General features: G+C 40.0%; 1 protein-coding gene across 3 annotated transcripts in view; it reads right to left on the reverse strand.

Moving 5' to 3' along the window:
- Positions 1-1,824: 1,824 nt before the first annotated feature.
- USP6NL (USP6 N-terminal like) overlaps positions 1,825-21,883 on the reverse strand; it is a 243,202-nt gene continuing 223,143 nt past the window's right edge. For all 3 annotated transcript variants that reach the window (XM_077471856.1, XM_077471857.1, XM_077471855.1), the window contains one exon: positions 1,825-7,500. In XM_077471856.1, the coding sequence (XP_077327982.1) occupies positions 6,086-7,500 (1,415 nt within the window). In that variant the 3' untranslated portion in view covers positions 1,825-6,085. The remainder of the gene's footprint in view (positions 7,501-21,883) is intronic.

Here is a 21,883-nt window from a genome sequence, read left to right on the forward strand (position 1 = left end):
GTTTAACTCGGTCTCATCAGACCACAGCACATGGTTCCAGTTAACCATGTCCTTAGTCTGCTTGTCTTCAACAAACTGTTTGCAGGCTTTCTTGTGCATCATCTTTAGAAGAGGATTCCTTCTGGGATGACAGCCATGCAGACCAGTTTGATGCAGTGTGTGGCATACAGTTTGAGCACTGACAGGCTGACCCCCCCACCCTTCAACCTCTGCAGCAATGCTGGCTGCACTCATACGTCTATTTCCCAAAGACAACCTCTGGATATGACGGTGAGCATGTGCACTCAACTTCTTTGGTCGACCATGGCGAGGCCTGTCCTGTTAAACCACTGTATGGTATTGGCCACTGTGCTGCAGCTCAGTTTCAGGGTCTTGGCAATCTTCTTATAGCCTAGGCCATCTTTATGTAGAGCAACAATACTTTTTTTCAGATCCCCAGAGAGTTCTTTGCCATGGAGGTGCCATGTTGAACTTCCAGTAACCAATATGAAAGAGAGAGTGATAACACCAAATGTTTATACACCTGCTCCCCATTCACACCTGAGACTTTGTAACCCTGAATCTCATGACACCGGGGAGGCAAAATGGCTAATTGGGCCCAATTTGGACATTTTCACTCAGAGGTGTACTCACTTTTGTTTCCAGCAGTTTAGACATAAATGGCTATGTGTTGAGTTATTTTGAGGGGGCAGCAAATTTACACTGTTATACAAGCTGTACACTCACTACTACATTATAGCAAAGTGTCATTTCTTCAGCGTTGTCAAATGAAAAGAGGGGTGTACTCACTTTTGTGAGATACTGTATATTCTTCTTTTACATGGATAACTTTGCTGGGAAAGTTTATTATAGTGACAGAGTTTTAGTAAAACGACTAATCAGGGAACACCCTTCACTTTCCCTTAAATCATGAACTGCGATTGAAAATCAAATTTCTTACAGCTACTAGTGTGTGCAGTTATATTTTATCATCATAGTGCTGCATAAGAATGTGGTCAAGTTAGGTCTATACATCTTATAGTAAATGTTACCCACTTTAAGCTTTTAAGTAAAGAGCAGACATGAGAAAACCCACCTGTGTCTTTGAACTAGTTTTGCTTTGTTTGGGGACTAATGCATTCATTGACCAATACACATGCCTTAGGCCAAAAGTTCAACAAAGGTAACAGTAGGGATCTTTTGGTATACACCGCCAAGTATGACCTTTTCTTTAACAACCTCTTGGCAGCTCTCTCGTTCTGGGGCAACGTCATCCCACTCTTGGGGCGCTTTCGCGGTGTTCGGTGGTACGCTGTCCCTGGGACACATCTCGGTAAAGAGCCATTACCCAGTTATCGGCATTCCTTTCCTCACGTTGACAGTGTGAGGAGAGGAGAGGCTTTGCCTCACAGGGGAGATTTGCACAGATAATCAGGCCACCGATTATCAGTGCAGTCCCAACAGTGCCCCGCACTGCTGTCTATGAGTGTTGAATATTGGTACCTTCTCATCAGTGCAGCATATCAGTGCCCATCAGTGCAGCCTCATCAGCGCACATCAGTGAAGGAGAATTTTTTTTTCGTATATAGAAGTAAAAAAAAAAAAAAAAAAGTTAAAGAAAAACTCAAAATTTTAATTTTTTTTTTTACATTTTTTTTTTGCAAAAAATAAAAAACCCTCTGGTGATTAAATACCACCAAAAGAAAGTTCTGTCTCCAAAAAATTATAAACTCTTCTAGGGAGCTAAGTGACCACATTCCAATGACAAATTTCCCCTAGAAAAGAAAAGGTTACCCTTAGTAATAAATCAAAATCTGTACGATAACCAAATAACAGACACAGACCTTTTGTACTTATTAATGTTCATTTAAACATGTTAAAAAATACAGTCACATTAAAAAGAACAGTTAAAAACTGTAGCAGATGACATATGAAAATATTATGTATATATTTATACATTCAATCTACAATATTTGACATTGCCGATACAGATTTTAGAGCTGTTAATGGCCCAAAACAGTATACTGCACAGCTTCATTAGGAATCATGGGTCTGCAGTTAGTACATGTACACTGTTAACAATAGTCCCATTTTATGTACATAATAAGCACACATTTTTATTTATTGGAACAGTCAGCAAAAAAGAAAACTGGTAAATGTTTATAAAAGGAATTCTGTAACTTGTTTCAGTGTAGTGTTCAGCTAACTGGTTAACACGTTCATTGTTAGGATTAAAATAAAAACCCACCATATACAGATATCACATCTTGTAGACCTTACTACTGCAAAGCTACGTAGAATTTTTTTTACATACTTATTTTATTTGTACCATGTTACTCAAAAGCACAAGTTTCATAATCCAACCTGAACCATAATACCAAATTTCTGACAAATCTGACACTAAGTTAGGGCAGTTAAATTGAAAATTTGGTAAATTAACAGTTTGTGTTATGTCTGCCTGGCAAAATACAAATGTACCTCAGAATTTAGCTGTCAGCTTGCAAATAAAACTATGCTATTAGACACACAGGTGTGTGTGTGTGTGTGTGTGTGTGTGTGTGTGTGTGTGTGTGTGTGTGTGTATATATATATATACACACACACACACACACACATATATACATACATACATATACACACACCAACCTCAAGCTTTTCCTGCGCAGTGTGGTCCCTAATACAATTTACTGGTGTACTTACTTTTAATACAGGAGAATACTACATACACACACTAGTGTCAAGGTTCCTTAGCACAATATGATCCTTGCTATAATCTACAGATGTGCCCCCATTGAATACATTGAGGTTAACTCCTTGTCAACCTAATAGTACAGAGATATGCAAGGGCCAGGGTTGCTTAAAGTGGTTGTAAACCCTGAAGGTTTTTTTACCTTTATGCATACTATGCATGAAGGTAAAAATCTTCAGTATGCAGCTGCTCTGCAGCCCCCCTAATATCTTAGCCTGATCCAGCAATATACATGAAAACAGTGGCTGTTCTGGCTATCTGCCACCTCATTGGCTCGCAGACAGCAGCGGGAGCCATTGACTACCGCTGCTGTCAATCACGGCCAGTGAGGAGGAATCAGGAGAGGAGCCGAGCCCCATTCTGTGTGTCTTACGGATACAGACTGGGGCTCAGCAGCAAGCATGCACAAGTTCCCCCATAGCAAGCGGCTTGCTATGGGCACACTTGACAGATGGAAGGAGCCCAGGGCACCCAAGAAGAGAAGGATAGGGGCTGCTCTGTGTAAAACCATTACATAGAGCAGGTAAGTATAACATGTTTGTTCTATAAAAAAATAAAAATAAAAAGCCTTTAATATGATTTAAGACTTTACATGCCATTTAAACTGGTAAGCCATTGATAAGCACATAACCAAAAGCAAGTTCCACAAAGGGGGCTGCTAATGACAATGGCCCTGTTACTCTGCATCCTATTAACGGTTGATCAATTGCTTATTTATTCTTCCTATGGTTTTGAAGCATATACTATGCCCAATGACAAGCCTATAAGCAACTAACTTTTTTAGTTCCTATGTTCACTTTCATTGTTCCAGACATAAATACTTATGTTGTGTTTATGACCTAAAATAATAAACTATGTCCCTAGGTTTGACAATCATCACAGCATTTGTCTGTAGGTCTCATATGGCACAACCAAATCTGCCTATTTTCCAAGGGGCATAATGAATACTTTAGAAGCATGTCCAATTAGAAGCAAAAAAATAAATGTATGCAACAACCAGAGTTTATAAAACTCATACATTTTCTACCCCGATTCACAATATCAAGTTTGCCAGAAAGAGGTAAAAGTGAAGCTATGTTGTTGAATATGAAAAGCAATATTAACACTTGTAAGCAATTAAGGTTTTGTGTGGTTTCCCTGCGAAGCAAGGCAGTGCCATTGCTACTTTGGTTTGTGACGCTGTTATGTGAAAGCTGAAATGACTAAAATTATACTATTTTTTTTCTAGAAAAGTAAAAAGGAGGAAAAGAGCAAGAAAGAGAAAAATCAATGAAAAATGTGTCAATCAAGAAGTAGCTAAAACCCACTCACACTGGCACTTGGAAATAAAGCAGACAATTCAAATTGATTTGCCTTCTCTTAACTATTAGTGTCATTTCAGCACACAATGCATCGGTTCATAAAAGGTGTGATCGTGTAATGATAAAACAGCAGACATTAAGCCATTAAAAGCCAAGGCACATAGTTAAAGACATGCTGCTGGAGAAGAGTGCATGATTATTGAAGAAGGGGAAAGGTTTTACTCAAACTATGGAGGGGAATGAATAAAAAAAAAGCACTTTCTGTGTAATGTTTACCTATTCAGTAAGCAATTGGAAAGTGTTATGTTGTTGGAGGATGTTAGAAAATACAGAAAAATGAAAATGGTGTGATTATTGAGTTCAACTCAATAGAGCTCATGTAAACACTGCAACTATAAGGTATCTGTAAGAAATCGCAAAAGGCCAGTAATCTGAGAAGTAGTAGTAAGCATTACACACACAGTGCTAAACATTATGGTCTAATGAAGTGGACCAGAGGTATCTAAAGAAGGCACCATGCACAGTATCATACGAATGATGCGGAAACCTGTTGGTTATCAGTTTCCCAGGCCAGCCTTTCACTGCTACATGAAGCACATGTTTATCTTTTCCTTGAAACACAATTCGAGGACAATACCTACTTGCCAATTCAAAGAACCAATGCAACACTCCTATTTAGTTTATAAAAGAGCTGCTACAGGTTTTCAAAATCTGCACTGGATCCTAATAGTTCCTGATACTTTTCAGCACTAGCACCCGCTAAAAGCTAAATATTAAACCCATTATTTTGAAAGGCTTGTTATGTGTAAACGAGTTAGGGGAAATGCGTTCAATCTGTTGTGATTTTAATTTAGATGCTTGACCTTATTGCATTAGCTTTTGTTTTTGCATGGGATGCACTCAACACCTACATCTCACAGCTGGTACAGCACTTTCAAAATCAATATAGCTAAAGTGCATAGTGTCAAATGGTTACAATAAAGAATTTTACGGCATGAGCAGGCTGGAGCAGTTGGAAGACACACCATTAAATCTAAAATAACCTGGGTAGAATCTATAGCAGCTAATACAGAAACATGTCGCACTGATAAAGTTTGACAAGTGCGTTAAAGTACTCTACAAAAATCATGTCATCCTATAATGAGCTGAAGACCAGGTTACTTTACAGATAATAAAATACTCCCATATTTACAGCACTGTCACAGCTGCCAATGTAAGAAAAGACAAAATAGATAATTAAATAAACTTAATTTCAGTCAGCAAATATCAAAATTTCAAGCAGAGGACTCAAAAGAGTGAATGCAGCCAGTAAAAATTGAAAAATATGTAAGGAAACACACACAGTATCATGCATGGGTCTACTCTAAGTGCTCCCTTCAATATTACTTCTCAGAAACAGTGAAAGGTTAATTCGATGCCGACTACACTGGCTCTTGCATGCTTGGGATGCAGGTATAACCAAATGAGGGGTTGTTGCGTTATAAACTGCTATGAGTAGGGACTTAAGGATAGCTTAATGTAGTTTAGAGTCCTGCCTAATATAGTAGTACTATATAGATATAGGAAAGAAATTCAAATGGTATTAATAGAGATAGGTAAAGAGAACTGTAAGATTCCATACAGTTACTACTTTGAATGCCACTATTGGTGCAATAAATATTTTCAGCCTGTTCCCAGCTGCATTCTTACATTGAAACACTTTTTCATAGAAGTTTCTTAACATTTATGTATCAAAAACCTTGAAACAACTAAAATATTTTACCAATAGCAAACAGATTAGGCTAGGTTCAGGCACTAATGTACTGTAGCTAGAGTTTTAATAAATATTTCAAAATAGTATGTACAAAAAGGCTACATTTTAAGGATTCTAGACTGTAGAACCTAAAGTCTAGAAACTTACACCCATGCGTATTTTAACAAAGCTTGCATGTTGGTTGTGTTACTTTGTGATTTTCTATTTCAGATCCTCTAACACAACCCAAAGACTCATGTCTAAACTGTTCTTTCAAAGACAAAGAAATAGGCTGTCTCCAGGCAACCAGACTGAGATTGCCGTTCACAGCATCACAGACTCGTGCATTATTAAACCGTCACGACGACTTCGATAGGCCGGAGCATTGACTCCAGATTTGGAATGAAGATAGTGTGGTGGGTTTCCATGATCACCTTGTGAAGAAGTTCTTGGCCTTACTGAACTGTTAACCGACAAAGATGAAAAACTGTTGACTGGACTTGCAGGTTGCTGCGAGTCTGGAAATCTCTGTATATTTGACAAATAACTTCTTGCAGCTTCCGTATTTAAAGGCTGTCCAAATGTCTGAAAGGATACATCTGGGAAGAACGTATGGTCCGCAACATAGTCTACTGGTGGAAGAATAAACTTTTGTTTTTCTTTATTGTTAAAATTGCCTAAACGAAGAGTGGCATTTTCATCTGCAGGTAGGACTTCAATTCTACTAGAGGGTGACATACCAGGGTTTTGTCTAATGTTAGAATTGACTGGCATTTTATCAGGAGGAACATCAATGCTATAACCATAAGATTTACTGGATGGACTAGCCCAATTTACTGGTGAATGAGGTTCACTGTTCAGACGGCTCATTGAAGATTTAGCACTCTCCATATAAAGAGGAGGACTGCCGTAAGATGGTGGTGGAGGTTGCTTTTGAATGTAGCTGTCATTAGTACCCTGATATAGTGGAGCACGTACTAGAGAATGTGTTTGCATACTGATTCCCGAATTATTCTCAATTAACCTAGCTGGACTAGAGCCTTTAGAAGGATGCCGTGAGGAAGTGGCACTGATGTACATTGTATTCCTTGGAGAGGCCAGATCTGCCGAATGCCTAGAATTTTCAACCTGATTGTCATTTTCATTCTCACCTCCAGAAACATTGTCATACTGAGATGCGTTTGACCCACGTTTATTTCCCATATCAGCAACCCTATTTCTGTGCTTAGCAGTCAAATTGCGGTCAGCCTGGACTGCAACATTATAGTCTGGTGGGTTAGCTTTTGCTTCACCCATGTGTTTCAGAAGAAGCTCTTTATTTTTAGACTCTGTAGGTACTTTCCATTTCGGAGTGACTTCCTTAGATGCACTGGATGTTGCATTTGAGTTTTGGTTAGCAGCAGCATGATCATGGTATTTAATGTTGTCCTGAGACAACGTGTTGGGATGTGGAAACTTCTTATAATGCTGATGTTGTTTAGGTTGCTCTGTACGGAAATCAGCAGCTCCTCTTTTTGAGGACTTGACGTTAGACTTTTCAGTGGAATTCTTCATTCTCCTTTCTCCAGTTGGCGACACTTGCTGGGGTTTGTTCGGAGATGGTACTTTCTCAGGTTTTACTTGAGATGGAAGTTTGCTAGTATTCTTTTGCCCATTCATAATATGATTCATGTGTACTGGTGGTGGTGGTTCAGGAGGAACTTGACCCAGCGGCTTTTTGGGCAATTCTTCCTCTTTACCTAAAATAGAAGCATTAAAAAAATTGTTATTTAAGCAGCAAATTGAGACAACCTGCATAAACTTGTTTGACTGTGCTGTGTTTCATGAAAACATTCTGATGCAGGTTACTCAACACAATTCTAATGATAGTTAAAAGCATTTCTAAATCAAAACTTCCAACATAAAATTTCAAAACGGTATGTCTGATCACTGTAATTTAAAAACACCAGGAGACACCAAATTAAAGGCAAACAGTAAAAATATGATAAAACATTTACACAGAATCCAGAATTTTTCCCCCCCCAAAATTATGAATAGGGTGGGGAAAGATTAGAACTTCTGTACAGCTGTCCGTATCCCCATAACAGAGATTTGAAAGCACTTGTTATTCTTGTGACACATAAGAAATAAGGCTAATGGGGTTTATCAGGAAATGAAGACAGACAGAAAAGCAAACCTCACAGGAATTCTAAAGCCTTGCACACGCCACTATTTTTTTCATTCAAAAACTGACAGCTCAGGTCAGAGCCACTGTACTAACAATCCAATGTTGGTACAGCGATGTCCCCTGCTCCCCATGACCTTTTTTGGTCATGAGCCTTCGACAGAAGCCTGCTGAATGGCCACCTTCTGTCGAACTGGCTGCCATACACACAGGCTAAATGTCGGCCGGTTTCTATTGAACAGGCCGATGCTGGCCGACATTTGGCCCATGTGTACTAGACTTTAGCTTTACAGTTTCCACCAAAAAGGATTTTCATTTTCTGCCTCTGTCCCCACTGGAAAGGTTTTCAATCAATCACTCTCTGTCACTTTTATCCCATCACAATGACAGAAAATGAAGGGAAATTAACTCACGGGGACATAGGCAGCAATGAAAACCCCCTTGATTATCATTCAATGATATATTTTCCAAATGTATTCAGAGCGTGAACTCTTATGTTCCGATTACTTGTCCAATGCCGCATCACGGCATGTGGTGCCATTTAACTTTCTTTTGTTAAACTAACCTTATGTATGCTGTAAAACACACCTTATGTCTAAATGATGATCCCAGTTACATTTTGTGTGTTATTATTCAACTTTTAGTTCAGTAAAAATACTGAAAAGAAAAACCCTCCCTACCTAATCCAAGACAAAATAAAACCAAATTTGTATTTCATCACACGCAGCGCACCATGTTCAACCACTTGTGATCTGTAATAACTCGTGGAGAAAATTACATATTTTTCTTCTTGATGGAATTTTTTTTTGAACATTCTGTCCCTTTTGTTTCCAGTCAGCATCATACTGTACTGATAAGTGTCACGTACATACATAGGCACCATGCTGGGTAAACTTCCAAGAGCACAGCATAATAAACTGCGTACCCACTATTATGTTACTTTATGTAACATATTCACTGTATATCTTCTAAAATGGCACCATTGCTATATGCTGGCAAGGCTTAATTCATAGGTTTCGTTCACATTCATGTAGTTCCTTCAGTATGAAGAAACATGTTGTTTAAATGAGCAGTTTTTATCTTTACCCATGGCAGATTAGCATTGGTTTACATGTGCTTAAATCTGTCAAAGCTTTCATTCTGGGCCATCAGAGGCTGCCACACAGAAATTCCATCTTTACTTGGCACAACCAAAAACTGCTGGCTTAGGTGACTCATTTAATATCTAAGAGCACCCTAAAGTGAACCTGTTGCAATGATAAATGCTAAAACAAATGCAGTAAAAAGCCAACGGAATAACCTGTCAGTGCATAGTTATACATGCATATTCTAAAAAAATAGTGCAAAGTGGCCATGAAAAGACCAACTTTCTCATGGTCAACATGGGTTGCCAAACCTTGATAGGTTGCTTGGGTACCAGGCCCTGTAATGATTTTTTAGCGTGAAAAAATGTATTCTGGGAAGCATTGCACTATCAAAGCAAACAGGTAAGTGTCACATCACAAAATGATTCAAAGTTCATATACAATGACATGCAGTGAAGTGTGGTGTGTTTCATAAAATGCAGCAAGTCTATTTTTATGCAAAGCACCACAGCCCACCTCAACACAATGTTATGGTGGATACAGGGCACACAGAAAACGATTGTGGTCTGGGTGCCCTTGCATTAAGCCTGCACCATTTTAAACAGTATGACTGACAGAGTGAACAAGCACTAAACATTAACATAAGCAATTTATTGCATCTGTGCTATTAGTGAGGATGGCCCATGGCCTTTGCTTCTGAGGCTCTCTGTACTCCAGAGTCCAGGGGCTCTAGTGAGGGCACAGGATAAAAAAAAAAGGAGAACGTAACACTGCTAAAGACAGTGTGTGGGGTGAGTGCAAAACTGAAGAGCCGACAGAAGTGGTGCATGAGCCATGAGAATGATGATTGCGTGCAGGAAAGTTTCAGCACTATTGACAGGAAAGAGAAGGTTCTTTAACCACTTCAGCCCCGGCAGATTTTACCCCCCCCCCCCCCCCCTTCATGTCCAGAGCACTTTTTGTGATTTGGCTCTGCGTTGCTTTAACTGACAATTGCGCGGTCATGTGATGTTGCACTCAAACAAAATTTACGTCCTTTTTTTCCCCGACAAATAGAGCATTCTTTTGGTGGTATTTTATCACCTCTGCGGTTTTTATTTTTTGCGCTATAAACAAAAAAAAGCAACAATTTTGAAAACTTTTTTACTTTTTGCTATAATAAATATCCCCCAAAAATATATTTAATACGATATGTAGTCCTCTACATATTTTTGGTAAAAAGAATAATGCAATATGCATATATTGATTGGTTTGCACAAAAGTTATAGCGTCTACAAAATAGGGGATAGTTTTATGGCATTTTTATTATTATCTTTTTTTTACTAGTAATAGCGGCGATCTGCGATTTTTATCAGGACTGTGACATTATGGCAGACACGCCAGACAATTTTGACACATTTTTGGGACCATTGGCATTTTTACAGAAATCCGTGCTATAAAAATGCATTGATTACTGTAAAAATGTCACTGGCAGGGACGAGGTTAACACTAAGGGGTGATCAAGGGGTTAATTGTGTCCCCTAGTGTGTGTTCTAACTAAAGGGAGGAGTGGACTGTGTAGGGGAAGAGATAGATCGCTGTTCATACTCTGTATGAACAGACCATCTGCCACTTCTCCCCTCAGAGAACTGTAAACTGTGTGTTTACACACACAGATCCTTGGGAGCCTAGCGGTTATCATGAACGCTGGGCACCTGCATCAGCTCCATGGGCAAGCAGGGGGCGTGCACGTGCCCCCAGTGGCCACAAGGAAAAGTGAGGTTACATAACGTTGTTTCACCCAGCCGTGCCATTGTGCCACAGTACAACTGCGGCGGCTGGTCGGCAAGTGGTTAATGCAAAGAAAAGCTGGGAGAAGAAAAAAAAGAAAGAAAAAAAAAACAGAAATCTATTTACTAAGCACTTTTTTTTGTGGTTGAACTAGATGGACTTGTGTCTTTTTCAACCTAACTATGTAACTATGTAGCATAGGAAAACTGTATTGAAACAAGAAGGGTATGTCCACAGTGCTCTTCTCTTTTCATACTACGTAGACAGAAAGAAGCCATCTCACTGCTAAAATTGATGGGTTTGTGTGTGGACAGGATATGGGGGACATGGCAATGAATCTCCTATCTCAAAGTAGTACTTAGTTCTAATAGAATGTAAGCTCTACAAGGAGGGCCCCCCGTCCCTTCTGCATTGAACTCTACTGTAATTGTGCTGTCCCCCCTCTACATTGTGAAAGCACTGCGTAAACTGTTGGCGCTATATAAATCATGTATAATAATAATAATAATAATAATACCCAATCATTTATGGTGTAACCTGAAACATTGGCCATTCTGCAGCCCCCAAATCTCAAACCAACCTCGCCTACTACCAGAATTGCGGGGTTCCTTTTCACACATTATTTTTTTATTCATGCTGTACATGGCTTTACCCACACTGCTGTGTCATTCATTTACAGTCTTCCATAAATCTGTGAATGGAAGATAACAGCTCGGCAAAAGAACATGTACTTCTCATGTGTGGTTACATCCCTTCAATTACAACCCATTGATTACTTCCTCCAGCTCCATAGCCAAAGAAATACTACCATACAGACCTGAAATTGGACAAATAGTCTGCAGGAGCCTGGGCACTGATGAAGGTTGTAATGAAGGTTGCAATGCTAAAAATTAAATATAAAATGCACATTTTTCTTTTGACCATATGGATGCATTTATTTATTTATATGGAAGATGTCTTTAAAACCCATCTTCAAAATAAAACTAGCCATAATCTGTATAGTTTTCAATTAGGTTAAAATTATGTACATCCCCCATCCTATTTATAGAGATATATGCTTAATTTTTCTGCTGTTGAATTATTCCCACATGTCCCTACCAAGTGACTGGTTGTACAGCTGCCCAACTTCACACCCCAACATGAGCATTGTGTTCCTGCTTAGTACAGCCTGCGCATTGGAGTCCTGTTTATATGTACCCTGCCATATGCCCACCCTTCTGTGCAGCTCTACTACATTCATTGCTACAAGTTTATTACAAGGAGGGAGCTTAATCATAACCACAGACTGATCTCTTAATATTGCTGGGGATGTTTCTTTTGATTTATTAAGTATTATGATTTTTTTTTTCCCCACAAGACGAAGTAGTAACGACAGTTGTCATAAGATTTGTGTGCTGTATGTAAAACTTAAAAGTTGAACTGCTTCCATTTGGTTTTCCCTATTCTTCGGCACTGTGATGTCTTGCTCACACATATGGAATCACAGAGAATATTTGCATTTGCTATGTGTGCTTTGGTACTGTTGGGTCATCTGCGCAAAAAACTGAATCATTTAGCGTGTCCTTTCACAACTAAATGAGAGGAATCATTTGTTCAAAAGAGTGAGAAAAAAACATTAAGAGGAAACGGCACTCTTATAAAACAAAACCTTTTAATCTAATCCATCTTTGTCTTGGATGGTATTTAAATGTATGTCCCATTTGTTAATAATGTCACTCCTGCAGTTCTTCAGGAGTTTATGTTAAGCTTGCCTCCCATTCCAGAGTTTATGCTGATTCTGAAATTTAAATACCATGTGAAGTCAGATTTAACACCTGAACTCACAAATCCAGCAAGTCAGCGGGTAAAATTTAGAATAAAAGCTGCCCAATTACCTAGAACTCAAAGTTAGAGACGAGCTGGGTGTTTTTATAATTTCAATAATTTACAAACTATTATTTTAACTACAAACACATGTTGAATGATAATAAAAATCTTACAAAGAATTTCAAAGGTTTGCTGTTCTGTGGTTGCATGTCCCCCTCTGGTGGTAATATACTGCTTAGCACCTGTATTGTTTTGCTTTAAAGCAATTTCCTAAAGACCTCCGTTAATTAAGGTTTAATTTTAGCGAGAATGGTCGATTCTTCTGCTTTGTTGCTTGATGTCAATGATGGATAAACAACGTGCGGCCAGATTTCAAGAATGTAATAAGTTGCAAGTAAACAAAGCCGAATTTTAATGCACTAATGTTTTAACGTTCGCGTGTTAAAGTTGTAATTTGCAGTCTACGACATTAAATTGAAATAGCGCAAAACTGAAAGAACTAAAACAGGGCGAATGCTTTAAAAGAAAGGTGCATGTTTTAGCTTTAACTGCGAGACAAGACTGTAGTGTATTAACAAGCCCTTGCTTTAAAAAATTCACTTCCTTAAGACTAAATGCTCCTTCAACTATCACAGCATGGATTAAGTCTAAAGAAAGGGCAGGCATTGCTTTATTTTAGTTAAATGTCACGAGAAAGCACCTGCTTTCTGTAGTGATAAAAAACTGACATCCTGCTGCAGCATTTAGCAGTCATTATAATAAAAAAATAATGTGCTGAAAACTGCCAGAGAAATCAAAGCCTCTTATGCCCGGTGGCTGCTGTGGGAATATGGCACTATAACAGAAAATGCCTACAACTACAGCAGAAAGTGTGAATATAGATTTCTACAGCACTGTGCAACAGAAGAAAGATTCTCGCAGATATAGAGCAGTGAATGTCAAAAGAAAACATTTTAGGCCACTTCAAAACCGTTCCATTGTAGTCTACATTTTGCCCTGAAGATCATCCCAGGTGGGTTAGAAACAGAAGGCTGTTCAGTCTTTAATAAAGGTTAAAAGTTTGTTGTTTTGTGCTAACATCTTCTCGGCGAGCCCTATAAAAGTAAGATGAGTATGGCTTTTAACAACAGAAGCAACTCTTTGTAATGAGACATTACGTTTGATGTGATACTTGTAAAGCTATGTAAGAGTATCTTGTGGTGTTTTCTATGCAGAGCAAATAATGCCCGATTTACAGAGTCACTGTGCCCACGTGTTCTTAGCAGAATAGAGGTACTCAGATGCTTGAAGGTGGTCATATTTTCTGAATATTCATTTGTTCTTGTACAATGCATACATTTACACATGATTGTATTCTATAGGAACAGCAGACAACCACAATGACTTATCTCTGCACCAAGATAATGGGATATCGGTTGTAAATATTCATCGCAGCCACTCTGGACCCTTTTTCTCCAACTGTCACTTCGAAAGATAGTCTGTCACAGCTGTATGCCCCCACAGATTGCCAGACTATTCACATCAGAAAGACAAAAGGCAAGCCTACAAGAATGTATCATTTAAAATGTCTCCCACTCTCTTCTCTTTTCCTCCTTTTCTAGTCTGCTTTACTTTTCTGTCCTGGATTCACACTTATGCAGTTTTAGTGCTTTTTGCATTTTGCAGATTTGCACTACAGTCCATATAACATGGTTTCCTATGGAACACGTTCTATAGTGCAAATCTTCAAAATGCAAAAAGCATAAAAAAATGCATAGGTGTGAATCCAGCCTTACATGCCAGAATCGGGTACAACCAGATCTATATTATGGCACAACATTTTTTTATACAACCTTTTCTAAGCACCCCACACATAAATCGGCTCACATGCTAAGACAGCTGTCACAACAACAGTGACCTGTGCTGCCTTTACATCTCAACACCTCTCAACAGTCATGTATGTGCAAAACTGACCTTGAAATATAATTTTGTAAAGTTGTAAAATCTAATAAAAAACATACTGAAACAGAATACCAAAATTTCACACAGGAAACTTGGACATTTGTGAACAGCTGTTTGTTAGACTGAAGGAAGCATGAATTACCATATGAAAAGGAACACAAATATGGGAGGGTTTTTGGAGGCACCAATACAAGCAAATAATGTAATAAAATATACATACAACGTTTATTGCACATTCAATTAAAAAACAATATCTAAATACAAATTCATACAACAGATACACATTCTGTGTGAAAAGCAAAGAGATCTCAATCTATCAGGAAAGCATTGGAACCTACAGACTGTATCTGTTTATTACGAATTTTTATTCAGATATTGGTTTTTGTGTGTGCAATAAACTTTTGTATATTTTATTACATTATTTTCTTGCATTAGTGCCTCCAAAATCCCTACCATAGTTTTTTTTTTTTTTTTCTTTGGTTAGTCCTGGAATGTGGCACCAGAAATATTGGGCAGTTTAGGCATTTCTGATAGATCTGATCTATTACCATATGAAAGCTTAAAGGGATTGCAAAAGGCTAAAGGTTTTTTTTTTTTTTTTTTTTTACCTTAATGCATTCTCTGCATTAAAAGGTAAAAAACATTTTAGGTGCAGCTCCCTCCAGTGCCCCCAAATATTTATCTAAATCTGACCTTGGTCCAGCGCTGCACCTGAGAGCAACGGCCCTGCTCTCTCATTCCCTCCTTACTGGACTCAGTGAGAGCAGCAGGAACCATTGGCTCCTGCTGCTGTCAATGAGATCCAGTGACGAGGGAGTGGATGGCAGGGCTGAGCCACACTGAGGATGCACTACAAGTGTAAAGTGCCCTTGAAAGTGCACTGAAATGCACTTGGACATGCAGTCGCTGTAAATCTGAGGGGTAGATCTAAAATGAGGGGAAGCTCTGCTGATTTTATTATCCCATCAAGTGCAAGCTAAAATGCTGTTTTTTACTTTCCTTGCATGTCCCCCTCGGATCTACAGCGACTGCACTTCCAAGTGCAATTTCAAGTACGGTTTGCACTTGTAGTGCAAAGTGATCAAATGGTATTCAACTTTTTTCTCTAGGAAATACTTATTACCTATGATTATCAACTTCATCTAGTGCCCATAATGCTGCGTGCATTTCAGCAACCATAACAGACCATACCTGACTGCTCATCTTTTACAAAATAGCTGTGATCACCAACAAACAGGCTGCTGATCACATCCAACCACCATGTAAACTTGGCGGCTCCTGTGATTAGCCTGCTGGTCATAGCCACAAGTCTATGGTTTGCCTCCTCAGCTGGCATCCCTTGCAGAGTCCATGTCCCTTCTCTTCACCCCATGCTAGTGATCAGTGTGCTTACTGCCAATGTCCCCCTTAACCCCTGTCTCTCCCCTACCCCTCTTGCAGTGTCATCCGGCTTCTTACTGGCCGTCATTGTGTCAGTTGGGACTTGTAGGAGCAGCTGCTGTCAAACACTGATTCAGGAGAAATACAAACAAGTAATAATGTCCTCTGTATTTCTTCTGAATCACCTCAGACCAGTGTTTACAAACACTGCTCAGACAAGATTTAGAAAAACTACAAAAGCAAAATTATTCAAGTGAAAACTGTGGTGCACAATGCTCATTACTGTATTGGTTGCATTGGGGATGCACTGTAACGCACTGCTGTACTTGCTGGTGCTGTGGTAACATGCAGCAAAACACCTGGTTTACTGCACGTTACAGCAAAACTAAGTGTAAGGGTTCCTTAGGAGCTTCATTTGGGTATAATGCTAAAAAAGGAAACAGTGCTTAACCACGTGCACGTTAGGGATGTTCTTAATATAGACGCAAGGTGGAAAATGAACAAAAAAAAAAAAGAAGAAAAACCTAAAAGAAAAACACAGCTGCTGTACTCGAAGTGTCAAACAAGCATTCAATACTCACACTAATACATTTTATACAGTGCTACATGCAATGCCTTTAAGAAAATCAGGATGAAACACCTCCTTGAGGAGGGCCAGGAAGTAACGTCATCACGCACAGTACACCCGGAAGTGACATTGTATACACCCGGGAAGGATCAGGAAGGGACAGGCTTGGCATGAAAAAAAAACAAAAAAACTTTGGAGTAGGTACCTGGGGATTTTATGGAAAATAAAGGTTTTACACTATGGCGGTCTCCCTTTACTCCCTTCCCTATGTGGCATGAGTTCATGTGGCTGAAATACATGTAAAAGGGAAATGAATTGCTTGATCCTGGTGGAAGTGGATTGTGCCAAATAAAATCTGTACAACAAGCGCATTAGGACTTGCCTATAGTGTGTGGTCATTTATATTTTGTGCGTTCTGTATGTTGGTGGTGGAAGATCACTGGAGCAAAATATTATGGACTGCACTGGTGTTTCTCTGAGGAATGTGCACGTAACACATGCAAGAAAGTGACTGCATGGACACTTTGGGGCCACAGAGCCAGAATTTGTGGAAAATAGTGCCATAAGATCACTTGAAGTGTGGACATTTAAAAATTTGAATAGTTAGCAAAAATGTTGTACAGACTGGGAAGTTTTTTCTAGCATTGCACGTAGCGCTGTATAAAATTAATTGGTGTTAGTAATATTATCACTTTGCCCTGAATGCGCATGTGATGTGTGTGAAAATATAGTTCCGATACACATTTGAGCAATGATCATGGGATGTAAAAATCAGTTGCACAATTCTATAGGTTTTGTGTTTTTTAAAACAAATATATGATTTGGGGGTCTTTTATTAGCCATTGAAGTCGTAAGTAGAAAAACAGTGGAAAAGCGCAAAACATTTTTTTTTTAAAAAGGTGAAAACGAGAATTATCTGGATACCTGAAGCGGATAGCAGATCCGGCAGTGAAATGGTTAAAGAGATTACCAGCCATACCGAACGTCACACTACTGACAACTCAGCAATTCCTAACAATTTTTGCTAAAACCAAAATGAACTGCTGGCACTCATACAAGAAGCAACCAAGGGAAATAAGCTCTCTGGTGGTAAAAACACATTTCAAACACGTTCCTGTAACACATGAAATGTTTAAATAGATTTTTGAAAGGTGCTAAGCAGCAGTGTTAGAGCGTTACTTTATGAAGTGTGAACTTGACTTGGAATCTAGGTGCTTAGCAGCCGTGAAGCCTGTGATATAGTTAGGTCGAATACGGTGATAAATACCACACTCCTATCTCAACAATATGAAAGGCAAAAGAAAAATTGCAGCACTAACATTTAACTCAATTTAACCCCAAAGAAATATATTGCATCCTTCTGCAAACTACCCCCATGCCTCAGAAAAATACACTAAATTGATATTATGAGAAGACAGACAATCTGTTTACTAGAAGCAACAATACATCACTGCATTCACTGTAAAATGAGAGGTTGAAAATTAGTTATCCCACAAATCATGTAACTACAGCACTTAGATAAAAACGTACACCAAATGACACAGAACACCAACCCTTAAACATTAAAGATTTCTGAGCAAGACAGGTTGGACCATCTTCTAAACTCTGGTCTCCAAACAGAAGTCATAAAGCCCCATACACACTATCAGATTATCTGCTGAGTTTTCCCTTCAGATTTACCAAAACCATATAATATGAGGACAAACCTTAGGAGTTTCAATGTGTATGCAACCTTCTACTACATGGTTTTGGTAAATCTGAAGGAAAAACTCAGCAGATAATCTGATAGTGTGAATGGGGCTTAAGTGAAAGTTAATGAGGTATTTAGATAAGGGGAAAAAAAGTGGGAGTGTTGTCTTAAATTTGCATTTAAACATTAGCTTACATTTCTCAATCTGATCTAGAAAAAAAAAATGTATGAATTTGACTTGGCTGCTAGAATCAATAACTATAATTGGCACATTCTTTATTTTAAATGAACAAAAAAAAAAAAAAAGTACTTTTACTTAGTCTTTCTGCGTTTATAAGCACATACACACATTGCTGTACTTTATGTAATACATATAACAGGGAACATAAGAAGATAGTTTGAACACTACTATGTTTTTTCACATTTCCCTGGCACCAAGATCAGTTGCTGACTAGAAGGCCACAGGATGGCACTAAAGTTCATTTTAGCAGCGGCTTTACTGTGTAAAGTGTGCCTGTTTCTTGAACAGCTAATTCAGAATGGTGTTTTATATAAAGTAACAGTAAACTCAGATTCATTGATCTTTAGTTTGCTATACAATGGTCATTTTTTCATTCACTTTTGTGAAAAACTGGATTTTTGTCTTAACTGTAAAATCAGTTTCTTGTTGTACATCACAGGACACAGGGAGTTAAAGCATTTGTTACCCCAACATTTAACATTCCTGATATATGCCTGCTGTACCATGAACTTGTATGAAAAAATTGGATTTTTGTACTCACCGTAAAATCCATTTCTCTGAGTGCATCGATTGACAGCTCCTCCTTAATCTTGACCATTGGGTTATATCACCTTGGCAGAAGTAGTACTAGGCAGAACAAAAAGACACCTGGCTACGCTTATGGGCTGTGCTCAGTATATAACCCCCCTCCCTGCTCTAGGTATTCAGTTTAGTAACAAGCAGTAATTGTAGTATCAAACTCCATGGGTTTATGGGTGGGTTGGTGCTGTGTCCATCAACTCAGAGAAATGGAGTACAAAAATACAAATTTCTCTTTTGTTCATCGACAGACACAGCGCCTCCTTAATCTTGACCACTGGGATGCCCAAAAGCATTGCCAAAGAAAATGAGGGTTGGGCAAAATAACACAAGGCTAGCCACAAGAGCCCTAACCAGGACACAGGAGCCTTAACTGGGTCACAGGAGCACCAACAGAAATAAAATTTTAAGAAAAAAAACACCCCTCAAGAGGGAACCCCCTCTTAAACAGCAGCCTGCAAAACCTTGCGTCCAAAAGAAGCTTCCACGGATGCCAAAATATCCACTTTATAGAATCTAGTGAAGGTATGCACTGACGACCAAGTGGCCACCTTGCAAACCTGCGATACTGACGCTTGACGACGGAAGGCCCAAGAAGTACTAAGCGCCTGAGTAGAATGCCCCATGATAGGGAAAGGAGGATAGAATAGGCCTGAGTCAGTCTGTCTGATCCATCTGGAGATGGTAGCCGAGGAAACAACCAGCCCTTTATACAGGGACCAAGCAAACAAAAAAAGTGGCAGCCACTGAATCCTTTCCGATGGTCAGACTCCGATACACTCGAATCGCATGAACCACAGCCAAGGGATATAAAGCAAATTCCTTGGGATGAGCTGGCTTGGAACACAAGGGCCGCAACACAATGTCCTCATTCAAATGGAAGTCGGAGACAATCTTGGGCAGAAACGATGGGCAGGGACAAAGAACCACTTTATCCCTATGGAGCACTAAATAGGGACGACAGGATAATGCCACAAACTCCGAAACCTTGCGGGCCAATATCCACAAGAATGCCATCTTCTGGGACAATGTAGGTAAGGGAATCTCCCGAATATTCCCAAATGGAGGTTTCTGGAGAACCGATAGCACTAAGTTTAAATCAAATGGTGGCAAAAGAGACAGGCGGAGTTACATGCCGGACTCCTTGAATGAAGGTACGAACTAAAGAGTAAGTGGTTAGGGCTCGCCGAAAGAAGACTGCCAAGGCAGACACCTGGCCCTTGATGGTGCTCAAAGCCAACTTCGGATCAACGCCCCGTTGAAGAAAAGCCAAGATCCGAGCCACAGAAAAGGATTGAGGTTGAATGGCAATCAACTCACACCAAGAAATGTACTCTTTCCATGTACAATTGTATATCTTACTAGAAGTCGACTTCCTCCCCCTCAACATAGTAGGGATCACTGATCCCAACAGACCTCTATCTCTCAGTACCTGGCTTTCAATTGCTAGGCCATTCAAATCAGTTACTGTAAAGCAGGATGGAAGCTCAGCCCTCGGTACAACTGGTCCTCTGAGTAGTAGCATCAAAGGGACATTTACGGCCACCAGAAGACTTTCCCCCTTGGTCCTTCGCAGGCACCACAGAAGAGGAAGGTGTTGGCCTGCAGTGGCACTAGGACTGCGGCGTCTACTAGAGGAACCTGCAACATTGCCACGAGCCTCAGTAACTTCCTGTTAAACTGAACCTGCTGACGGGACCAACGTTTGAAAAGAAAAACTACTAACCTGCTCAGCATTCCCTCCCGAGTCAGACCCAGGTAACCCAATTCTTGGGTAGTTTGGACCTCACCCGAACCTTTACAGGAATTATACCCACAAAAGGAGACACAGGGCCACTCGAAGTGTACCCAAAGGGTTCACTTTATGGACCCCCTTGACGCTCACAAAGGAGGTCCATAAATATGCAAACCAGTGAAGATGTCCCCCCACCCCACCTTGGGTGAGGTCAGACCTTCATGCTGGAGTTTTGTCAGTGGATCCAGAGAAGCCTGCTAGGCTTACCAGACCAAGATTGCTTGGAAGTTCCAGAGGAAGACTTGAGAGATCTGTTGCCTTTATCTGCAGTCCCGGGAGCCCAGAAGAATTTCTTATGGGCTGAGAAGGAATGTCCCCGTCTGCGAGGAGGCTCCTTCCCTTTCCTAGATTGAGGCAGGAAGTTACTCTTCCCCTCTGTGACAACCCTTAATGTTGTCAGCCAGGGTAAACCTATCAAAATAAGGCAGATAAGGAAGCGAGGTGACTTATGTGTACCAAAGGACACAGCGAAATCAGTGGGCCTGTCAGCCACATCTTCCATCTTTAGAGTCTCCCACACCGCAGTAACAAGTGTGTCCATCAGCACTTTTTCACTTGCTGCTGAGACCACGGAGCACTCATCCTAATCGGACGGGTCGGGAGGGCGAGATATTAAACCCCCCTGGATGGGCCACAACCCTGGCAGCATCAGGCTCAGAATCAGATGAGACAGACTGAGCAAGGGAAGACGGGGGACGCTTCCTCCTGGGTCTTTGCCCACATGCTAATTCCACCCGAGATGCCAATGACTCAAGGACCACAGTCAGCGCAACCATGGGAAGCTGGGGTTCCGAGGGACCTGCCACCTCCATGAGGGGATCAATGGTTGAGATGTGACCCTGAGGCTCCATAGGAAAGAAGACCATGTAGTACAAAAGGAATCTTTGGCACCACCAAGGAACACACCAATGGCCAGGGTACCTATCAGCAGAGAGGGAGATACACAAGGACCCCCAAAGACTCACCTTCCCAGCCGGAAGAGCGCCATAATTTGGACCCAGCAAACACCAATGGTAGGTATCCATTTCATCCATTCTTGACAGGAAGAGGAGAAGACAGGAGGAAGAGGAGGAGCCCTGGCATCTCCACGAGGCTCCAGCCAT

Source organism: Lithobates pipiens, unplaced genomic scaffold (assembly GCF_037356315.1).
Source record: "Lithobates pipiens isolate NorthernLeopardFrog02 unplaced genomic scaffold, aLitPip1_a1.2 Scaffold_8, whole genome shotgun sequence".
In the NCBI taxonomy this organism is placed as follows: domain Eukaryota; kingdom Metazoa; phylum Chordata; class Amphibia; order Anura; family Ranidae; genus Lithobates; species Lithobates pipiens.